Genomic DNA, 21,037 nt, shown 5'->3' with positions numbered 1-21,037 from the left:
TCCAGTGATTATGACAGAAGGTTTGTCACATGTGGAGTTTTGGTGTCAAACACCTTCAGACTTTGTGTGAGTCTAGAACTTAGATCCTTGTTCTGTGTAATTGATGAAAGCAGCTGAATTTAAATCTCTCTGTTCTGCCTCTGATGTTCACCATCTAGTATTTGATCAGACTCTCTTTCCTCACCAGTTGACGTTGGTAGTAGTGATGCAATGGTTTTCACTCATCATTAGGTTTATAAAACATGATCATCTCATGTTTCCAAACCTTGAAGAGGGGATCCATCTTTTCACCACCTCAGTTAACTTTGTTGAAGTTCAGGTTGAACAAGATCCCTCAAATACAAATCCCAGCTGCAGCTTGAACAAACTGTTGCTCCCAGTGTGGAGGAAGAGAAAGTCCAGATCTAAGAGGAGAGACGCAGAGATTCAGGGAGGAGCTGAGCTGCTACTGAACTATAGAAGAGAGAGGAGCTTCCATATTCAGACCAGTTCAATCTACAAAGCACCAACATCACCTGGATTCAACATGCTCTCACTGCATCAGGCTCTATCTTCTCTACTGCTTCTCTCCACTCTAACAGGTTTGTTACATTATACAGAACAAAAAGGTTCAATTCCTAAAACTTCACAGTGTGAATTGTGTTTGAATCCTTAAATAACAGAGTTACTTTTCTCCTTTAGCAATCAGCTGTGAAGAACTCACACCGGTCCACAATGAAGAGTTCAGTGCAGAAGGCAGCTCTGTTACTCTGTCCTATAACTCCTCCAAAGTGAACCCAGCGGATTATTTCTTCTGGTATCGACAGAATCCAGGACAAGCTCCAGAGTTCCTCCTCTCACACTCTGCTTCAGGACAAATACTAGCTGCTCCAACCTCTGGACTGAAGATTAAAGTGGAGCATAACCAAATCCACATGATCATCTCCTCTGCTGCAGTGACAGACTCTGCTGTGTACTACTGTGCTGTGAAGCCCACAGTGACAGGAAACTACACAACTCTGTACAAAAACCTGTGGAGCAAACACACAACTCCTCATCCTCCACTAGAGGGAGTCACTCACTGTTAAACCTCAGTGGTTTGTGATGACGTTTGTTTCACAATAAAACAAATTCTAACAATCATCAGGTTCTGTAGGATATTTCTTAAATGTGTGGTGCACCACAGGGTTCAATGATGGGTCCTCTCATCTTCACTTTACATGTTGAGTTTGGATCATTATTTTTATAAAATCATTAATTTCATGGTTTTGTTGAACATGTTTATAGTAAAGTTCCACTGAAGTCCAGTGATTATGACAGAAGGTTTGTCACATGTGGAGTTTTGGTCTCAAACACCTTCAGACTTTGTGTGAGTCTAGAACTTAGATCCTTTTACTCGTCACTAAATGTCTTTAAATCAGGTGAAATCAAATCTGCACTGTTGGTTGATGTTAAGCATAAAAGTGACACTGAACTGTTTTTTCTTTATCAGAAGAATAAAGTTTAGTGATGATGAAAAACTGTCGTTGCTACTTCAGGAGTTTAAAACAGGTTCGTGTTGTGTTGGCAAAGTGTTTAAAGTGATGGATGCTTTAAATCATCTCAGCTACTTTCTGTAAATTCTGTTATAAAGACTAAACACCATTGCCCTTAGGCAACCTGATGAGTTTTCAGTTATAGTGCGAGGTAGACTTACTCACAAGTTATCCCTCTATGCAGATGACTTGCTATTATATACATCTAACCCTGTGACTGCAGTTCCCTCAATTGTCAATACTCTAAATAATTTTGGGGAAATATCTGGTTACAAAATGAATCTCCAGAGGAGTGAAATGTTCCCTCTCTATCAGGCTGCCTCTCAAATTTCCCCATCACATTTCCCATTCAAAGTCGTAAAGAAGGGATTTAATTACCTTGGAGTAGAATTCACGCCCACTTTTTCACTGCTATGTATCAAGAGCTTGGGAGTGCTCCTTGAAAAGTGTAAACAAGATATGGTGAGATGGTCCAGCCTGCCGCTCCCCTTGGTCGGTCGAGTTAACGTAATTAACATAATTGTGTTACCAAAATTCCTTTACCTCTTCTAAAACATTCCCATCTTGATAAGGAAAAAGTTTTTTTAAACTTTGGACCAATGCATAGCGTCATTCATCTGGAGTGGTAAATCACACAGGATCAAAAGACAATCGCTTGAAAGACCCAAAGGGCTTGTTGGCTTGGCTTTTCCCAATTTTATATATATTATAACTGGGCCTGTAATATCCAGAAAATATTGTTCTGGATGGAGGACTATCAACCTGACAGCAGTGAAGCCTGGATTCATCTTGAGTGCACAGGCGGCCCGGTCCACTTGCGCTCTGTCTTATGCGCTCCGTCCCCTCCGACCCCACAGACCCGACTCTTCTCCAACCCAATTGTCCTTAACTCAGTTAGAATCTGTTCGCATGTAAAAGACATTTCAACCTGTCTTCAATGTCAATTCACCCCCAAGTTGTCAATAATTACTATTTCCCACCCTCTACCTTGGACTCAGCTTTTAAAATCTGGATGGCAAAAGGCATCACTTCCACACGTAGCCTCTTTTTTCAGGGCAGATTTGGATCATTCGCACAACTCTCTGAGAAGTTCGACCTGCCACATGACATTTTGTGCAGAAAAACATTGCTTCATTTCCAAATTTACCAGCAGATAACACAACTGACAATCTTCTCACTTTGACTCCACACCGTAAAGGCTTCATTTCAGTCCTTTACAATCAAATCTGCAACATCTCCTCCTAGTCACTGCAAGAAACTAGAACACTTTGGGAAAAGACCTAGGGGTGGTCCTGAGAGAAGATCAGTGGCAGGCTGCGCTAAACCTAGTTCACACATCATCCCCCTGCACTAGATACCAAGATGGCGGCGCGTGCACAACGCGAGGCTCAGCGTCTCCCCAGATTTAGCAAAATAGTTATTATTTGCCTACTGGTTTCAAGTCTGTTCACTCAGAACAATCTTGCGAATACTGTCTACAGCCGACAGGATCTTTTAGACATCGGATCTTGTTCATCTACCCACTTTTTCGATGGTCCAAGGCTCATTCCCGAGATCGTCAGAGCTACCGAGGCTACCAACCCGGCGTCGCCGACCGGAAGTGCTCACAGGCGGCGTCGAGATCGTAAACAAAGATGGGGGAAGAGAGGTGGGCTAAGGGCTAAGCTAAAGCTAACTCCTCACCGGCTATCTCTACCGAGCCTTTTCCCCGCTGATGTTCGTCTCTGGCAAACAAAATGGATGAGCTGCCGCTGCGGATCATCACACACAAATGGATTATGGACTGCAACATCATGATTTTCACAGAAACATGGCTCAACAGCAGCGTCCCCGATAGCGCCGTCGAGTTAACGGGGCGCTACCTCCTCCGGGCGGAGCTGATGACTCCGGTAAGACCAGAGGTGGGGGACTGTGCATCTATGTGAACAAAGCATGCTGCTCTCCTAACCTGGAATATCTCATGGTTAAGTGCAGACCGTTCTATCAGCCCAGAGAGTTTACATCGACTGTTGTGACTGAAGTCCTACATCCCCCCCGATGCTAATGCTAAGCTGGCAATGAAAGGCCTGCATGCTGCCATTAGCAAACGACAGACTTCACACACGGAGGCAGCCTTCATTGTTGCGGGTGACTTCAACCACTCCAGCCTGAAGACTGTACTCCCCAAATTCCACCAACATGTCTCCTGTGCAACGAGAGGAGTCAAGACTTTGGACCATGTTTACACCAGAATGGCTGGTGCTTACAAAACCGTCCCCCTCCCCCATCTAGGACAGTCTGACCACCTCTCCTTGTTTCTACTCCCCAAATACACACCACTCATCAAGCGTGTGAAACCCACAGTGAGGACAGTTAAAGTGTGGCCAGAGGGAGCAGACACTGCACTCCAGCTCCGGTTCGAACACACAGACTGGAGGGCGTTTGCCGTTCAGGCCACACTGGACTCCCACACGGACATCGACTCCTATGCCTCTTCCGTTCTGGACCACATCAACATCAACAGTGTCTCCACCCTCAAACAAATCACTACATTCCCTAACCAGAAGCCATGGATGAACAGAGAGAACCGTCTACTGCTGAAGTCACGAGACACCACTTTCAGATCAGGTGATGCTCAGGCCTACAGTTCATCCAGGGCTGACCCGAAGAGGGGCATCAAGAAGGCCAAGCACTGCCACACGCTAAGGATTGAGAAGCACTTCAAGAACAACTCCGACCCCAGACGTATGTGGCAAGGCATCCAGGCTTTAACTGACTACATACACACCAACCCCACGAGCTCCTTCCCTGACGAGCTCAACAGCTTTTATGCTCGCTTTAACAGGGACAACCAGGAGGCGACCATCAAGGCTGTGCTCACTTCAGACCACCAGCCCTTCACACTCTCCTCCATCGACGGGTGTGCTGCACTGAGCACCATCAATGCACGTAAGGCTAGTGGCCCTGATGGCATCCCCGGACGCGTGCTCAGGGCCTGTGCTGGGCAGCTAGCTGAGGTCTTGACTGACATATTCAACCTGTCACTGGCCCAAGTAGCTGTCCCCACGTGCTTTAAAACCACCTCCATCGTGCCGGTGCCTAAACACTCCACTGCAGCGAGCCTAAACGACTTCCGCCCTGTTGCACTCACCCCCACCATTATGAAGTGCTTCGAGAGGATGGTCCTGGCTCACCTCAAAACCTGTTTACCACCCACACTGGACCCCCTCCAATTCGCCTACTACCAAAACAGGAGTATGGAGGATGCCATCTCCACGGCACTTCACTCCGCACTCGCTCACCTGGACAATAACAACTCCTATGTAAGAATGCTGTTCACAGACTTCAGTTCAGCTTTTAACACCATCATCCCCTCCAAACTGATCACAAAACTCGGCGACCTAGGCATCAACTCTTCCCTCTGCAACTGGATACTGGACTTCCTATCCAACAGACCCCAGTCTGTTAGGTTAGAGAACCACACCTCCTGAACCCTCATCCTGAACACCGGCGTGCCACAGGGCTGTGTGCTAAGTCCTTTCCTCTACTCACTATTCACCTATTACTGCACACCTGTACATGTAACTAATACTTTTGTCAAGTTTGCAGACGATACTACGGTGATTGGCCTCATCAGCAACAACGATGCCTACAGAGAAGAGGTCCAGCACCTGGCGGCGTGGTGCACTGACAACAACCTGGCTCTCAACACCAAGAAGACCAAAGAGCTCATTGTGGACTACAGGAAGAAAGGCGGCACACACACCCCCATCCATATCAACGGGACTGAGGTCGAGCGTGTCACCAGCTTCAAGTTCCTGGGTGTCCACATCTCTGAGGACCTCTCTTGGACCCTCAACACCTCAACCCTGGTCAAGAAAGCTCACCAGCGTCTCTGAGGAGACAGATGGGCCATCCTCAGTCTCCTCAGATTCTGCTGAATTTCTACCGCTGCACCATCGAGAGCATCCTCACCAACTGCATCTCAGTGTGGTATGGCAGCTGTTCTGTTGCGGACCGCAAATCACTGCAGAGGGTGGTGAAAACTGCCCAACGCATCACCGGTTCCTCACTCGACACCATTGCAGCTGTTCAGAGCAAGAGATGTCTGCGGAGAGCGCGCAGCATCGTCAAGGACAGCTCTCACCCCAGCCACAGACTGTTTGTCCTCCTCCCCTCTGGGAGGCGCTACAGGGTCCTCCGTTCCCCGGACCAGCAGGTTCAGGAACCGCTTCATCCCTGCGGCTGTCACCCTGCTGAACTCTGCTCCACAGTGATAGCAGCCCCCCCGACCCCCCCCCCCCCCCCCCCACACACACACACACACACACACACATCCACACACACCTTCTCCAATGACTCTACTGCAACTTCCCTCTCCACCCTGGCTTGGACTGCCACACAACCTCCTCCAGCCACTGAACATTTGCACATTTGCACATTTGAACATTTGAACATTTGCACATTTGCACTTAACTTATTCCTACTGTATTATCCCACCTATAATGTATTCATATTTTTATATATTTATCTTGCTCTTAGTGTATTCATCATTCTTATATCATACCTTACCTCTTAATACTGTTCAGATTCCATTTATATTTCCAGTTATATTCCATGTATATTATGCCATTTTTTTGCACTTCTGGTTAGATGCTAAACCGCATTTAGTTGTATATGTACTTCTACTGTGCAATGACAATAAAGTTGAATCTAATCTAATCTATTCTAGACACAGCTTAATTCAATTTAAAATCCTCCTGAGAGTTCACTGGACCAGGGCTAAACTTGCCAAGATTTCCCCTGATGTTGACCCCTCTTGCCCCCGCTGTAAAAGTCAACCAGCTGATCACATTCATACTTTTACTTACTCTTACCCTCTGCTCAGAACATTTTGGGCAGACATCTTTCATGCTTACTCTACAGTTTTTGGTGTGGTCATCCCTCCAAACCCATTATGTGCCATTTTTGGCTTTACTGATGAAACTCGTCCTCTTAAGAGTTCATGTTGTCGTAGCTTTCACCTCTCTGCCTTCCAGACCTCTGATACTACTCTTATGGAAGTAACAAACACCTCCCACATTCAGTAGATGGATTAGAGACACCATGTCTTTCTTGAAACTGGAGAAAATCAGATATACTCTGAAACGTTCCATACGGAGCTTTGAGAGATCCTGGACCCCTTTCCTGTCGTACTATGAGACCATACAAAGCCCACTGCAAGAGAAGGATTGGATGGCAACCACCCGATACATATATATATACAGTGCCTTGCATAAGTATTCACCCCCTTTGGACTTTTCTACATTTTGTCATGGTATAACCACAGATTAAAATGTATTTCATCGTGAGTTTATGTAATGGACCAACACAAAATAGTGCATCATTTGGAAGTGGGGGGAAATATTACATGGATTTCACAATTATTTACAAATAAAAATCTGAAAAGTGTTGAGTGCATATGTATTCACCCCCTTTACTGTGAAACCCCTAACAAAGATCTGGTGCGACCAATTGCATTCACAAGTCACATTTGCAAGTCACATAATTAGTAAATAGGGTCCACCTGTCTGCAATTTAATCTCAGTATAAATACACCTGTTCTGTGACGGACTCAGAGTTTGTTGGAGATCATTACTGAACAAACAGCATCATGAAGACCAAGGAGCTCACCAAACAGGTCAGGGAGAAAGTTGTGGAGAAATATGAAGCAGGGTTAGGTTATAAAAAAATATCCAGAGCTTTGAACATCTCTCTGAGCACCATAAAATCCATCATAAGAAAATGGAAAGAATATGGCACAACCGCAAACCTACCAAGAGGAGGCCGTCCACCCAAACTGAAGAGTCGGACAAGGAGAAAATTCATCAGAGAAGCAACCAGGAGGCCCATGGTTACTCTGGAGGAGTTGCAGAGATCCACAGCTGAGGTGGGAGAATCTGTCCACAGGACAACTATTAGTCGTCTACTCCACAAATCTGGCCTTTATGGAAGAGTGGCAAGAAGAAAGCCATTGTTGAAAGGGATCCATAAAAAATCCCGTTTGGAGTTTGCCAGAAGCCATGTGGGAGACACAGCAAACATGTGGAAGAAGGTGCTCTGGTCAGATGAGACCAAAATTGAACTTTTTGGCCTCAATGCAAAACGCTATGTGTGGCGAAAACCCAACACTGCCCATCACCCTGAGCACACCATCCCAACAGTGAAACATGGTGGTGGTAGCATCATGCTGTGGGGATGCTTCTCTTCAGCAGGTACAGGGAAACTGGTCAGAATAGAGGGAAAGATGGATGGAGCCAAATACAGGGAAATCCTTGAAGAAAATCTGATGCAGTCTGCAAAAGACTTGAGACTGGGGCGGAGGTTCATCTTCCAGCAGGACAATGACCCTAAACATACAGCCAGAGCTACAAAGGAATGGTTTGGATTAAAGAATGTTAATGTCTTAAAATGGCCCAGTCAAAGCCCAGACCTCAATCCAATAGAGAATCTATGGCAAGACTTGAAGATTGCGGTTCACAGACGGTCTCCATCCAATCTGACTGAGCTTCATCTTTTTTGCCAAGAAGAATGGACAAACCTTTCCATCTCTAGATGTGCAAAGCTGGTAGAGACATACCCCAAAAGACTTGCAGCTGTAATTGCAGCGAAAGGGGGTTCTACCAAGTATTGACACAGGGGGGTGAATACTTATGCACCCAACAGATGTCAACTTTTTTATTCTCATTATTGTTTGTGTCACAATAAAATTTATCTTGCACCTCCAAAGTACTATGCATGTTTTGTTGATCAAACGGGAAAAAGTTTATTTAAGTCTATTTGAATTCCAGTTAGTAACAGTACATAATGGGAAAAAGTCCAAGGGGGGTGAATACTTATGCAAGGCACTGTATATACATGTCTCACAACAACCTGCCGTAGTCCTCCCGCGCGGATGTTTACCTGCCTCTGGGTGAAGAAGTAGCAAAGTGATGAATGAGGAGACGGACCCCGGTGTGCTTAACGGCAAGTTTAGATAAAACCAGAGTTGTTTGTAAATACTGCAGTGATGAACTGTCTTTCCACCGTAGTACAACGAGTCTGAAGTACCATCTCCGTGCAAAGCACGTCTTTGCTAACACAGACGCTAACACCGAGACGAGTTCAAGCCGTGCTCGTCAAGCTACACTGGCGGAGTACAGCAAAGCCGGCTCTGTCAACAAGACGACAACAAATAAGCTAACTAATGCTATCGCTACATGGGTCGCAACCGACTGCAGACCCATCAACATCGTTGAGCACCAGGGGCTTCGAGACCTTATCCAGATCGCCTCAGGGGACTCATCCTACAAAACGCCTTCGAGGGGAACTATTGTCACAAGAATCCATGAACTCTATGGAAGTAAAAAGGAAACGAAAGTGGAGCAGCTGGCACGAGCCTCATTTATTGCACTGACTGGAGACCACTGGACATCAGTAAGCAACCATAACTACCTCGGCATAACAGCTCATTTAATAGATGATAATTGGCAGCTGCACTCGTTTGCGTTAGGTGTAGTAAAAACAGAGGAGAGGTATTTCGCCGAAGCATGCGCTCGCCAGTTTCTTGACGTTGTTAAAGAGTGGGGGATAACGGACAGGGTCCACATAATTGGAACACATAGTGCTCGTCATATGGTAGCGGCAGCCAGGAGTCTACCATTCGAGCATATGCCTTGTGTAGCGCACATTATACAGTGGACGATCACAGTGTCTCTCCGTGACAGCGGGTTTGATGGTGCATTAGCCAAGTGCCGTAAAATCGTTTGACATTTTAAACACAGTCCTGGAAACACAGCAGAGCTGAAAGTTCAGCAAGCTTCCCATGGACAGACAGAAGAGTCACTCATCCAGGATGTAGCCACACGCTGGAATTCAACACTGGAGATGATAAAGTGTATCCAGCACAACAAAGAGCCACTGAAGGCAACACTTGTCCAGCAGAAGCACAACTTGGCCACGCTAACCTCAGCTGAATATGACAGGCTAGCAAATTTGGAAACACTGCTGGAGCCATGCAGGTAAAGTGATTTTCCTAGTCGCAACTCATTTATTTTCTCCAATATATTTTCTTTCAGAAATAATGTTAGGCCTGATAACTATATGGGTGTTATCAATGAAAAAAGTAGTCTTTAATTCTGTCTTGTTTGTGTGTTTGAAGGTATGTTACTGAGCTCTTGGGGGGTGAAAAATATGTTTCCTGCTCTGTGGTCCTGCCTGCACTCTGCCACCTTCTGAGTACAATGGAGATTTCAGATGTTGACCCTGCCTACATAGTGCGCTTCAAGGCTGCATTCAAAGGAGACCTCAACACACGAAAGGAGAACACAAACCTTTCATGGTTAAAGCTAGCAACAGCTCTAGATCCCAGATTCAAGGACCTCAGGTGCCTGCCTAAAGCAGAGAGGGAAGAGGTGTGGCAAAAGCTGAGTCAGATGCTGAAGGACAGAGATACTGAATCACAGCCCTGCAGCGATGAAATGGAACCAGAACCACCAAAGAAGAAAGTGGCTCTCCTACTGTTGGGGTCAGAGTCAGAGTCTGATGAGGATGCAAATTTTAATGACAAAACTCTGGACAGGTATAGGGCAGAGCCCAGTGTCAGCATAGACACATGTCCACTTCAGTGGTGGTCAGCGCACACTGGTGCCCATGGTAGGCTGACACATCTTGCACAAAAGTACTTTTGGCACTACCTCAACAGTGCCATGTGAGAGACTACTTTCTTTGGCAGGCCACATTGTACAGAAGAAGAGGTCAGCTTTGTCATCTGAAAATGTCAACAAGCTAGTTTGCCTGAGTAACTGGTTAAAAGAAAAGTAGACGAATTGGTTGACTGAAGTCATGTCACACAACACCTTTGCACACAGTTATTGTTATTGAATTAAGTGTGTGAAAAGGACTGTTCACTTTGTTTCTTTGAAGATACTTATGACATTCAGTTTATAATTCAACTTTTAGGCCACTCAATGTAATGTTGACTTTATTTGGGTGAAATGTTACCTCACAGTTTACAGACAAGCTGTTTATATTTACTTTGTAGCAGAAGATAACAGTTTTCTTATATGCTTGTCTTCTATTTAAGTTGGCAGATCATTATGGATGTCGTTGGCAAAGCTAAGCACTCCATGAGCCCAATTTCAGAGGGGTTTTTACTACAGTGGCACACAGGTGCTCCGTGATGAGAAGGTTAAAAAAAGGACTGTTTGCCTTTTATGGGTGTTGTTGCTCTGTGAATTAAGATATTCTAATTGACTGAGATGTAAAATAAAGTTTTAAAAAGCCCTAACCACTTTGTCATACATTTCTTTATTCAAACACCGTAATTGTAAATAGTAGTATTTTAAGTTGTGTGATTAGTCATGATTAATCACAGCCTATTGACGTGATTAACTTGATTAATTTTTTTCAGCACTAATTTATATATATTATATATATATATATATTCTAAAGTCTCTCTTAATGTATGTACTTCTGCTGCATAGGGTAGGCTGGCTCGGGGTTGGTGGGTCTTTCTGTCGGTAGGGGTATAACCATTAGATTTGTGATGTGTAATTGTATAATTGTATTGATTAACCCCCAAAAAACAATGAAAAAAATATAAATATAAAGACCAAATACTAACAGAATAAAGACTGGCCACGCCCACTTCGGTCCAACTCGACCAATGAGATGGTTGAAGTGTCCAGTGCAGAGATGTTGGAGGAAGTCAAAGCACAATGAGCTGGATGTTGAGGACGACTGTGCAGCAGAGAGGCTGCTGAGTGGTTTCATTCTCCTGCAGTGGAAGAACATTGTTCATCTGTTTGGCTTCAACTACGAAGACTAAGACATGTTGCTTCACCTCTTTGTGTTTCTATCTCCCTTCATAGGTGAGTTCTACAACTAGTCTCTGTCTCACTGAACCTGTGGAATCATCATAACCTTTCTTCTGCATTTCATGACAGGAGGTTTATTTGTGGAGTTTAACAATTTACTCTGTGGAAAAATCTTCACATTTATTATAAGAAGTCAAGAACCTGTTGAGTCTCTTGATGTTTGATTCTCTTCAGACTCACTGACATGAATAATCCTCATCTTGCAGCCATGGGTTCCATGGACAGCATAACACCAGAAAGTACTGAAGAAGTAGTTTCAGAGGGAAGACACATCAACCTGACCTGTAAATATGACGGATCCATCAACAACATCCAGTGGTACCGACAACAGCAGAGCTCCAGACCAGAGTTCCTGCTCTACATCACAAAGGAAGGATCCATTCATCCAACTCTGTCTGATTTCTCTGCTCACATCAACCAGACTGAGAAACGAGTCAAACTGCAGATCTCCTCTGCTGCAGTGACAGACTCTGCTGTGTACTACTGTGCTCTGCAGCCCACAGTGACAGGAAACTACACAACTCTGTACAAAAACCTGGGGAGCAAACACACAACTACTCATCCTCCACTAGAGGGAGTCACTCACTGTTAAACCTCAGTGGTTTGTGATGACGTTTGTTTCACAATAAAACAAATTCTAACAATCATCAGGTTCTGTAGGATATTTCTTAAATGTGTTGTTGGGACATGGTTTTTGTGCAAACCACAGGTCTCCTTTCAGTCAAACTTGTAACAAACATGCCGCATGTGCTGGAGTGAACTCAATCCCCCAAGATGCCACAGGTTCCATCGATCTTAGAAAGTCAAGGAACTCAGTCTCCCAGAGGATGTAACAGGATGCTGCATGTCCTGGGGTCTGGGCAATGTCCAGTGTTGTGCATGAACGAACGCAAAAGAACGCGTTCATTGAACACGTTCACTTTCATGAGAACGATGAACTGAACGCACCTCAATTACAAATAATGAATTTTGAACGGTGAACACGTTCATATTTCAGCGTCCTCGCTTATAGACGACAGGACACTTCGCTCTTTATGTGTAACTTTATTAAAGTCCAGCGAACACGACACACTTCTTGTTGTAACTCCGACACTCCTATCATCCACCACTGTGTTCTTCACTCCCCTTCCTCATTCACCCTTGACATGCCAACTCATCAGCCAATGAGAGCCTGTCATGCCAGGTAACTCTCCAGCCATTGGTCTAGAACTGTCACTTGCCTCACCCCGACTGGTTCACTGACCCTCTGGAAATCCCAATACTTATTGACATGGTGTAGTTAGCTGAACATAAGTCATAACAAACACATAGCAGTCAAACAGAACATAAACCTAACTACCAGTCCGTTACAATATTATCTGAGGTCTAGCTAAAACGTTACGGAATGTTTTCCTTCTCCTGAGGAGAGACGCTGTCTTAATCGAATGCTTTCACCATGTCGTTGCTCAGTGCCAGTGAAATGTCCGCGATGGAGCCTAACCTGAACCGAGTAACTCGACTTCGCACTATGTTACCCATGATTCATCGCACACACACATGCACACCAAACAAGCAACGTATTCCAAGTGTTTTCTTCTCTGGCCAGTGTCTCGGCTCCGAGCCGTAGTCTGGAGCTCGGCTCACGGGTTATCTTGGCTCGCTGTCTGGCCGCTCCGTGAAGAAGGAGGAGGAGATGTTTCTTTACTTGGAATGCGGCCACTTTATTTCTCGGATATACAGCAGGAGCAACACTCGCATCACCTCTAGGTGCTCCGTCACTTCTCGTTATACACACAATTTTAACGTCTCTTCCCACAATACCCAGGTGCACTACGTCACACAATACAAACTTTCCTGAAAGGGGCAGGCCATACCTGCAACACAACAGCTCTCGGTCTCATATACAGATGGCAAGAGAAAGCAGAGAGGGATTTTTACACACTGTCTGATAAAGATTCCGACAGTAAGGCAGGGGGTAGTGATGGATAAGGTTTTCTTCATTCTCACTTTCCACCTTAAAACTATGAAATGAACTGAACTATGAACTCGTTCAGAATTTAAATGGTGAACTATGAACGTGAACTATTCATGTTTACTTAGGTGAACTGAACTTTGAACTAGTTCATGAGAGGTGTGAACTTACACAACACTGGCAATGTCACACAAAGGTGTCAAGAAACACCAGGGTCACTCTGGTCCAAGACCCGTGAGGTCACCGGGGCCAATATAAGGAGACGTCTCCCCAAGATCTCTCTCTTTCTCCAATCCTCCCGAGGGCGGAAGGCTGCTACAGCCTCTCTTTCCATCCACTCACCGAGGACAGCAGGGCTGTCCAGCCATTTCTCCTGCATTGCTGAGGAGAGGGCCTGGCTGCCCCAGCCTAATCTTCTCTTCCCACCAACTACCGGAGGTCAAAGGTGCAGCCTCCAGCTCATCTTCTCAAGGAAATCTCCTCGCCCTTCAAGTTCTACAAACTCCTCGTAGCGACGCGATGTCCTGCAGGAAAACTTCAACAAGCAACAGAGCTTCACAGCTCAACAGAACCGCTAAGGCAGAACCCTTCCGACAAACCCAGGAGACGTCACAGAACTGCAACTGGACTGCAACTCCTTTTCCTCTTTCCCTCGGACTGGTAACATAATCTGGGCTTAAGAATTATACTACGCTAAGCAAGACTGTTTATTTGATCGGTGTGTGTTTATAAGTTTGATATGTAGTGTGATATTGTGGCAACAAGTTATTTGAAAGTAATTGTTAGTTAGGCCCTTCACAGGCCTCCTTTGTAGGTCTCTCTGACTCTTGCATTATCTAATTAACATCTACACAGACACACGCATAGTCTCCACCTAGTTAAACCTTCCTCCGGAAAGCAACCTCAGAAGAAGGGGGGGGGGGACTCTTATCTTAGGGGATAAACTACCATTTTGAAAGCATTCTACAAAGGTGTGAAATTTGGATAGCCATTTTGGGAGGCCCCTTATTTACACACACACACACACACACTCATATTTAGTCAGTTAGTCATTAGTTAGTTTGATTGTTTAGTAATTTGTGTTGTTATACTTTATTATGTTCATAATAAATGTTCTTCTTTCACAACTGTTATTTCATTAATATTGCATAAGTGAATTTTGCCAACCGTTACACTGTTAAGAACTCCATAACCATCATTGTTCATTATATAATCTTTAATGGTAAAATATTGAGATTTCTAATTGAACTTGAGCTAAATGAGACTGATCTTAATCAATAAATTGTCTATCTTTTCCCTTCTATGAAGGGTGGTGCCCCGCGAGGACTTTAACCAATTAAAGTTATGATTTAATATTAATATTTTAAATATTAATGTTTTATATTTTATTTTGATAACCAAATTTATTGAGTGCCTAAAGGTACACCATTCTATGGTAACACTTTTTAAGCACTATTGCACAGCAGTGTGGTGCACCACAGGGTTCAATGCTGGGTCCTCTCATCTTCACTTTACATGTTGAGTTTGGATCATTATTCTTCTAAAATCATCAATTTCATGGTTTTGTTGAACATGTTTATAGTAAAATTCCACTGAAGTCCAGTGATTATGACAGAAGGTTTGTCACATGTGGAGTTTTGGTCTCAAACACCTTCAGACTTTGTGTGAGTCTAGAACTTAGATCCTTGTTCTGTGTAATTGATGAAAGCAGCTGAATTTAAATCTCTCTTTTCTGCCTCTGATGTTCACCATCTAGTATTTGATCAGACTCTCTTTCCTCACCAGTTGACGTTGGTAGTAGTGATGCAATGATTTCCACTCCATCATTAGGTTTATAAAACATGATCATCTCATGTTTCCAAACCTTGAAGAGGGGATCCATCTTTTCACCACCTCAGTTACCTTTGTTGAAGTTCAGGTTGAACAAGATCCCTCAAATACAAATCCCAGCTGCAGCTTGAACAAACTGTTGCTCCCAGTGTGGAGGAAGAGAAAGTCCAGATCTAAGAGGAGACGCAGAGATTCAGGGAGGAGCTGAGCTGCTACTGAACTATAGAAGAGAGAGGAGCTTCCATATTCAGACCAGTTCAATCTACAAAGCACCAACATCACCTGGATTCAACATGCTCTCACTGCATCAGGCTCTATCTTCTCTACTGCTTCTCTCCACTCTAACAGGTTTGTTACATTATACAGAACAAAAAGGTTCAATTCCTAAAACTTCACAGAGTGAATTGTGTTTGAATCCTTAAATAACAGAGTTACTTTTCTCCTTTAGCAATCAGCTGTGAAGAACTCACACCGGTCCACAATGAAGAGTTCAGTGCAGAAGGCAGCTCTGTTACTCTGTCCTATAACTCCTCCAAAGTGAACCCAGCGGATTATTTCTACTGGTATCGACAGAATCCAGGACAAGCACCAGAGTTCCTCCTCTCACACTCTGCTTCAGGACAAATACTAGCTGCTCCAACCTCTGGACTGAGGATTAAAGTGGAGCAGAACCAAATCCACATGATCATCTCCTCTGCTGCAGTGACAGACTCTGCTGTGTACTACTGTGCTGTGAGGCCCACAGTGACAGGAAACTACACAACTCTGTACAAAAACCTGTGGAGCAAAGACACAACTCCTCATCCTCCACTAGAGGGAGTCACTCACTGTTAAACCTCAGTGTTTCTTATGATCCAGTCCAGATTCTTTGTTGTGATGATTAAACAGACGAATGACCAGCAGATTATTTTCTATATAAAACAACAGAAAGTCTCAAAGATGACGAGATGCTGAGTCATGTTCACTGTGTCATGTGTTGTTATACTTGAGGCATCGACCTATATTGTCCCATCTCTGCTGTTTTATCTTTAAAGTTGAAACTGGTTCAAAACCACAATTGGACAAATCACAAGACGTATAATACTGAACTCTACTGTTGCAGTTTCATCGGTTTCCCTGAAGCTGGAGTCGTCTCCACGTACGAATCGTTTCACAGCAGTAACAGGTGATTAGCTGGCCCCGCCCACTGAAGTCCAACTCGACCAATGAGATTGTTGGAGTGTCCAGTGCAGAGATGTTGGAGGAAGTCAAAGCACAATGAGCTGGATGTTGAGGACGACTGTGCAGCAGAGAGGCTGCTGAGTGGTTTCATTCTCCTGCAGTGGAAGAACATTGTTCATCTGTTTGGCTTCAACTACGAAGACTAAGACATGTTGCTTCACCTCTTTGTGTTTCTATCTCCCTTCATAGGTGAGTTCTACAACTAGTCTCTGTCTCACTGAACCTGTGGAATAGATGATATTTGCCTGTTTCAATCCCATAATGATCTTTGTCTTGACGTCCTGTGTGATGTAGTTTTGACCTCAGCTCCAGTGGAGCAGTTTCTGTCAAACTGTGTTTTGGTCTCAACCTCATGAACAATGTTGGTCTGCTTCACTCTCTCTTCTCTCTCAGGACTCAGAGCTGCAGACACAATCTCTCCTCGAGCAACAGAAGTCAGTGGAAGTGAAGGACAATCTGTCAAACTCACATGTGACTATGAGACAACATCAGAATATGTTCGTCTTCTCTGGTACAGACATGATTCTGACCTTCAGGCTCCTCAGTTTCTTCTCTACAAAGGAGCGAGGTCATTGAGTGATGAAGAACATAATCCTGATAAACGATACAAATCAGAAACAACCAGAACATCAACTGAAATGACCATCAGCAAACTAACCCTGGCAGACAGCACTCTGTTCTACTGTGCTCTACACACAGTGATACAAAGAGTAGAAGAGGCTGTACAAAAACCTGAGCACACAGATCTGCCTCGTCTCCAAAGAGGAGGGAAGTGGGATTCAAACCACCGCCTCATATCAGATGGATTCTGATCATTCCGGTTTCATCAGAGTCATCGTGGTTACAGCTGCTGATGAGAAACCGTGTGAGGATTCACATGAGCAGCAAATCCACGTCAGTGACAAAGCACCTGGACGATGCATCAAATAAAAGACAACATGTCAAATATGATCCACCACTGACTGTGGAGCACTGAGTGACCAGCAGCGCCCCCTGCAGCCACATGAGGGGAGTAACTCTGTTGGGCTCTGTGTCTGATGAAGAGATGTTCTGTTAGAACAAAGTGAATCAATGTGTTGACTGAGTCCTCCCACTGGATATTACCCATGATCCTCTGCTTCCTGACCCTGAAGAGCTGCAGCTGGAACAAATCCACCAAACTGATCAGAATTCTTCATGTTTCACAGTTTCCTGCTGAATATTGGAGATTTTTAATAACTTCAGAGTGTTTTGAACTGATCTCAGTTCAGCTTCACTCTTCAGCTGCAGCTGGTTGAGACAGTTTGAGACTCTCAGTCAGTTCTTCTCACAGGAGATGGAACCCACTCACCAGTGCAGAGCTGGACCACCTTGTACGCTCACACATTGTGTCGGACCCTCAAATCAAGCACCCTAGATTCGGGTGCAACAGGCTTCAATCCTAGGACAACATTCCGAGTCTAATATTCTTCTATACACTAAAGGTCACCATCTTCTGTCAAAACAACCAGCTTCTGGTCCAGGTTCTGGTCCAGGTTCTGGTCTTCAAGCTGAGTTCACCCACACTCCTCCGCTCCCTTCACTGGCTACCAGTGGCTGCCCATATCCGTTTCTAAACATTGGTACTTGGTACTGTGCAGCGAACAGATCAGGTCCAGTCTACATCCAGGACTCTCAACCAGCTGCAGCTTCACTCTTCAGCTGCAGCTGGTTGAGACAGTTTGAGACTCTCAGTCAGTTCTTCTCACAGGAGATGGAACCCACTCACCAGAGCAGAGCTGGACCACCTTGTACGCTCACACTTTGTGTCGGGCCCCTCAAATCAAGCAAGGCCCCCCCCCCCCCCTTGTATCAGAGTCAATGTCTCAGTGAGTGAAGCGATGGTTTGAGCCCTGAGTTCTGAGCAGCTGTGTGTTCATGTGCAGCCACTGAGCAGCAGCTGCATTTAAAGAACATCTGGAACTGGAGAAGCTCCAGACAAGATCCTGGGTTCCACCTTCTTCAGAGTCCTCATTGGAGGATTTGATCTTCCACAGCAACTCCACTTTGTATCTGAGCCACAAACACTAAAGTGGGAGTTTATATTCAAGAGGAAAAACTGTGTCAAAGATCATAAGAAGTCAGATGGAGCTGAAATATTGATTCTGAGTTAACGTGTTCTCTTTCTCATAAGAGATATAAAAGAGTCAGAGGAGCTTCACAACAGTTCTGGAGCAAAGTGAATCTACAGCAGATGTGAAGGAGGAAACTGTGATGAATCAAACACTGAGGACATAAAAGACAAGATGCAGTGGGACAGGAGACAGAATGAAAAGTGTGCGAGGGGTAGAGTTGTGAGTCGGGGCTGAACGGGGCCGAGACTCCTCCTTCTAATCTGAGTCTAAACACAGAGTCACAGCTTCTTTCCTCTTTCTACTCACAGAGACTCACACTGCAGATATGAAGCCTCTGTTCATCTCACTGCTGCTGGCTGCTCTGTGTCCTGGTATGAACACAACTCTGTGTGTCTGATATCAACACAACCCGGTGTCTCTGATATCAACACAACTCTGTGTCTCTGATATCGACACAACTCTGTGTCTCTGATATCGACACAACTCTGTGTCTCTGATATCGACACAACTCCGTGTCTCTGATATCAACACAACTCCGTGTCTCTGATATCAACACAACTCTGTGTGTCTGATATCAACACAACCCGGTGTCTCTGATATCAACACAACTCTGTGTCTCTGATATCAACACAACTCTGACCTGACTCACACTGATGCTGTTACTGTTGTTTTACAGAAGGCAGAGCACAACAAGACATGGTGCAGCAACCAGGAGGAGACGTGACTGCGACTGGAGGAGAAGCAGCAACACTTGGTTGTCGATACGTCAGCAGCTCAACAAGTGTGTCTCTCCTCTGGTACAAACAGGAAGGAACCAACAACCCAACATTCATCCTGAGCCGCTTTCAACTGGGAGACGGAAACACAGCAGACGACTTCAGAGAGAGATTTTCATCCACACTGAATTCCACCTCGAGATCATCTCCTCTGAAGATCCAGAAGCTGCAGCCGTCTGACTCTGCTGTGTACTACTGTGCTCTGCAGCCCACAGTGACAGGAAACTACACAACTCTGTACAAAAACCTGTGGAGCAAACACACAACTCCTCATCCTCCACTAGAGGGAGTCACTAACTGTTAAACCTCAGTGGTTTGTGATGACGTTTGTTTCACTATAAAACAAATTCTAACAATCATCAGGTTCTGTAGGATATTTCTTAAATGAGTGGTGCACCACAGGGTTCAATGCTGGGTCCTCTCATCTTCACTTTACATGTTGAGTTTGGATCATTATTCTTCTAAAATCATCAATTTCATGGTTTTGTTGAACATGTTTATAGTAAAATTCCACTGAAGTCCAGTGATTATGACAGAAGGTTTGTCACATGTGGAGTTTTGGTGTCAAACACCTTCAGACTTTGTGTGAGTCTAGAACTTAGATCCTTGTTCTGTGTAATTGATGAAAGCAGCTGAATTTAAATCTCTCTGTTCTGCCTCTGATGTTCACCATCTAGTATTTGATCAGACTCTCTTTCCTCACCAGTTGACGTTGGTAGTAGTGATGCAATGATTTCCACTCATCATTAGGTTTATAAAACATGATCATCTCATGTTTCCAAACCTTGAAGAGGGGATCCATATTTTCACCACCTCAGTTACCTTTGTTGAAGTTCAGGTTGAACAAGATCCCTCAAATACAAATCCCAGCTGCAGCTTGAACAAACTGTTGCTCCCAGTGTGGAGGAAGAGAAAGTCCAGATCTAAGAGGAGACGCAGAGATTCAGGGAGGAGCTGAGCTGCTACTGAACTATAGAAGAGAGAGGAGCTTCCATAATCAGACCAGTTCAATCTACAAAGCACCAACATCACCTGGATTCAACATGCTCTCACTGCATCAGGCTCTATCTTCTCTACTGCTTCTCTCCACTCTAACAGGTTTGTTACATTATACAGAACAACAAGGTTCAATTCCTAAAACTTCACAGAGTGAATTGTGTTTGAATCCTTAAATAACAGTTACTTTTCTCCTTTAGCAATCAGCTGTGAAGAACTCACACCGGTCCACAATGAAGAGTTCAGTGCAGAAGGCAGCTCTGTTACTCTGTCCTATAACTCCTCCAAAGTGAACCTAGGGGATTATTTCTTCTGGTATCGACAGAATCCAGGACAAGCTCCAGAGTTCCTCCTCTCACACTCTGCTTCAGGACAAGAAGCTGCTCCAACCTCTGGACTGAAGATCCAAGTGGAGCAGAACCAAATCCACATGATCATCTCCTCTGCTGCAGTGACAGACTCTGCTGTGTACTACTGTGCTGTGAGGCCCACAGTGACAGGAAACTACACAACTCTGTACAAAAACCTGTGGAGCAAAGACACAACTCCTCATCCTCCACTAGAGGGAGGCACTCACTGTTACTCTCACAACCTGAGCCACTGCACCAACCTCACATCAGGTGAACTGATTTGGTCCAAGATGTTACGACACATACACCAAACCAGTTTTCAGCAGAACCTCCACAGACTCCACAGATTTTAGTTAAAGCCTCAAATACCGAGTGTCTTCATCCTCCCATCACTCAGCAGCCTCACAGGAAGCAGCAGGAGAGAAGCTCAC

The 21,037-nt window shown here is 44.7% G+C and overlaps 3 gene segments (V, D, J or C); all 3 read left to right on the top strand.

Moving 5' to 3' along the window:
• The first annotated feature begins 11,194 nt into the window (after positions 1–11,194).
• LOC128454438 (T cell receptor gamma variable 4-like) lies at positions 11,195–17,986 on the top strand. The segment is given in 4 exon segments: positions 11,195–11,383; positions 11,596–11,922; positions 15,619–15,707; positions 17,855–17,986. Coding segments are annotated over 4 exon segments (588 nt in total).
• A 255-nt stretch (positions 17,987–18,241) lies between these two features.
• On the top strand, positions 18,242–19,534 carry LOC128454573 (T cell receptor alpha variable 12-2-like; the record flags this gene model as incomplete). The annotated part of the segment is given in 2 exon segments: positions 18,242–18,855; positions 19,161–19,534. Coding segments are annotated over 2 exon segments (420 nt in total), but the record flags the coding sequence as incomplete, so codon positions are not given.
• A 769-nt stretch (positions 19,535–20,303) lies between these two features.
• LOC128454889 (T cell receptor alpha variable 3-like) lies at positions 20,304–20,743 on the top strand (the record flags this gene model as incomplete). The annotated part of the segment is given in 2 exon segments: positions 20,304–20,358; positions 20,457–20,743. Coding segments are annotated over 2 exon segments (342 nt in total), but the record flags the coding sequence as incomplete, so codon positions are not given.
• Between the last annotated feature and the right edge of the window lie 294 nt (positions 20,744–21,037).

The sequence above is a fragment of the Pleuronectes platessa genome, chromosome 13 (genome assembly GCF_947347685.1).
Source record: "Pleuronectes platessa chromosome 13, fPlePla1.1, whole genome shotgun sequence".
NCBI lineage: Eukaryota > Metazoa > Chordata > Actinopteri > Pleuronectiformes > Pleuronectidae > Pleuronectes > Pleuronectes platessa.
This window is presented reverse-complemented; position numbering and strand designations above follow the sequence as displayed.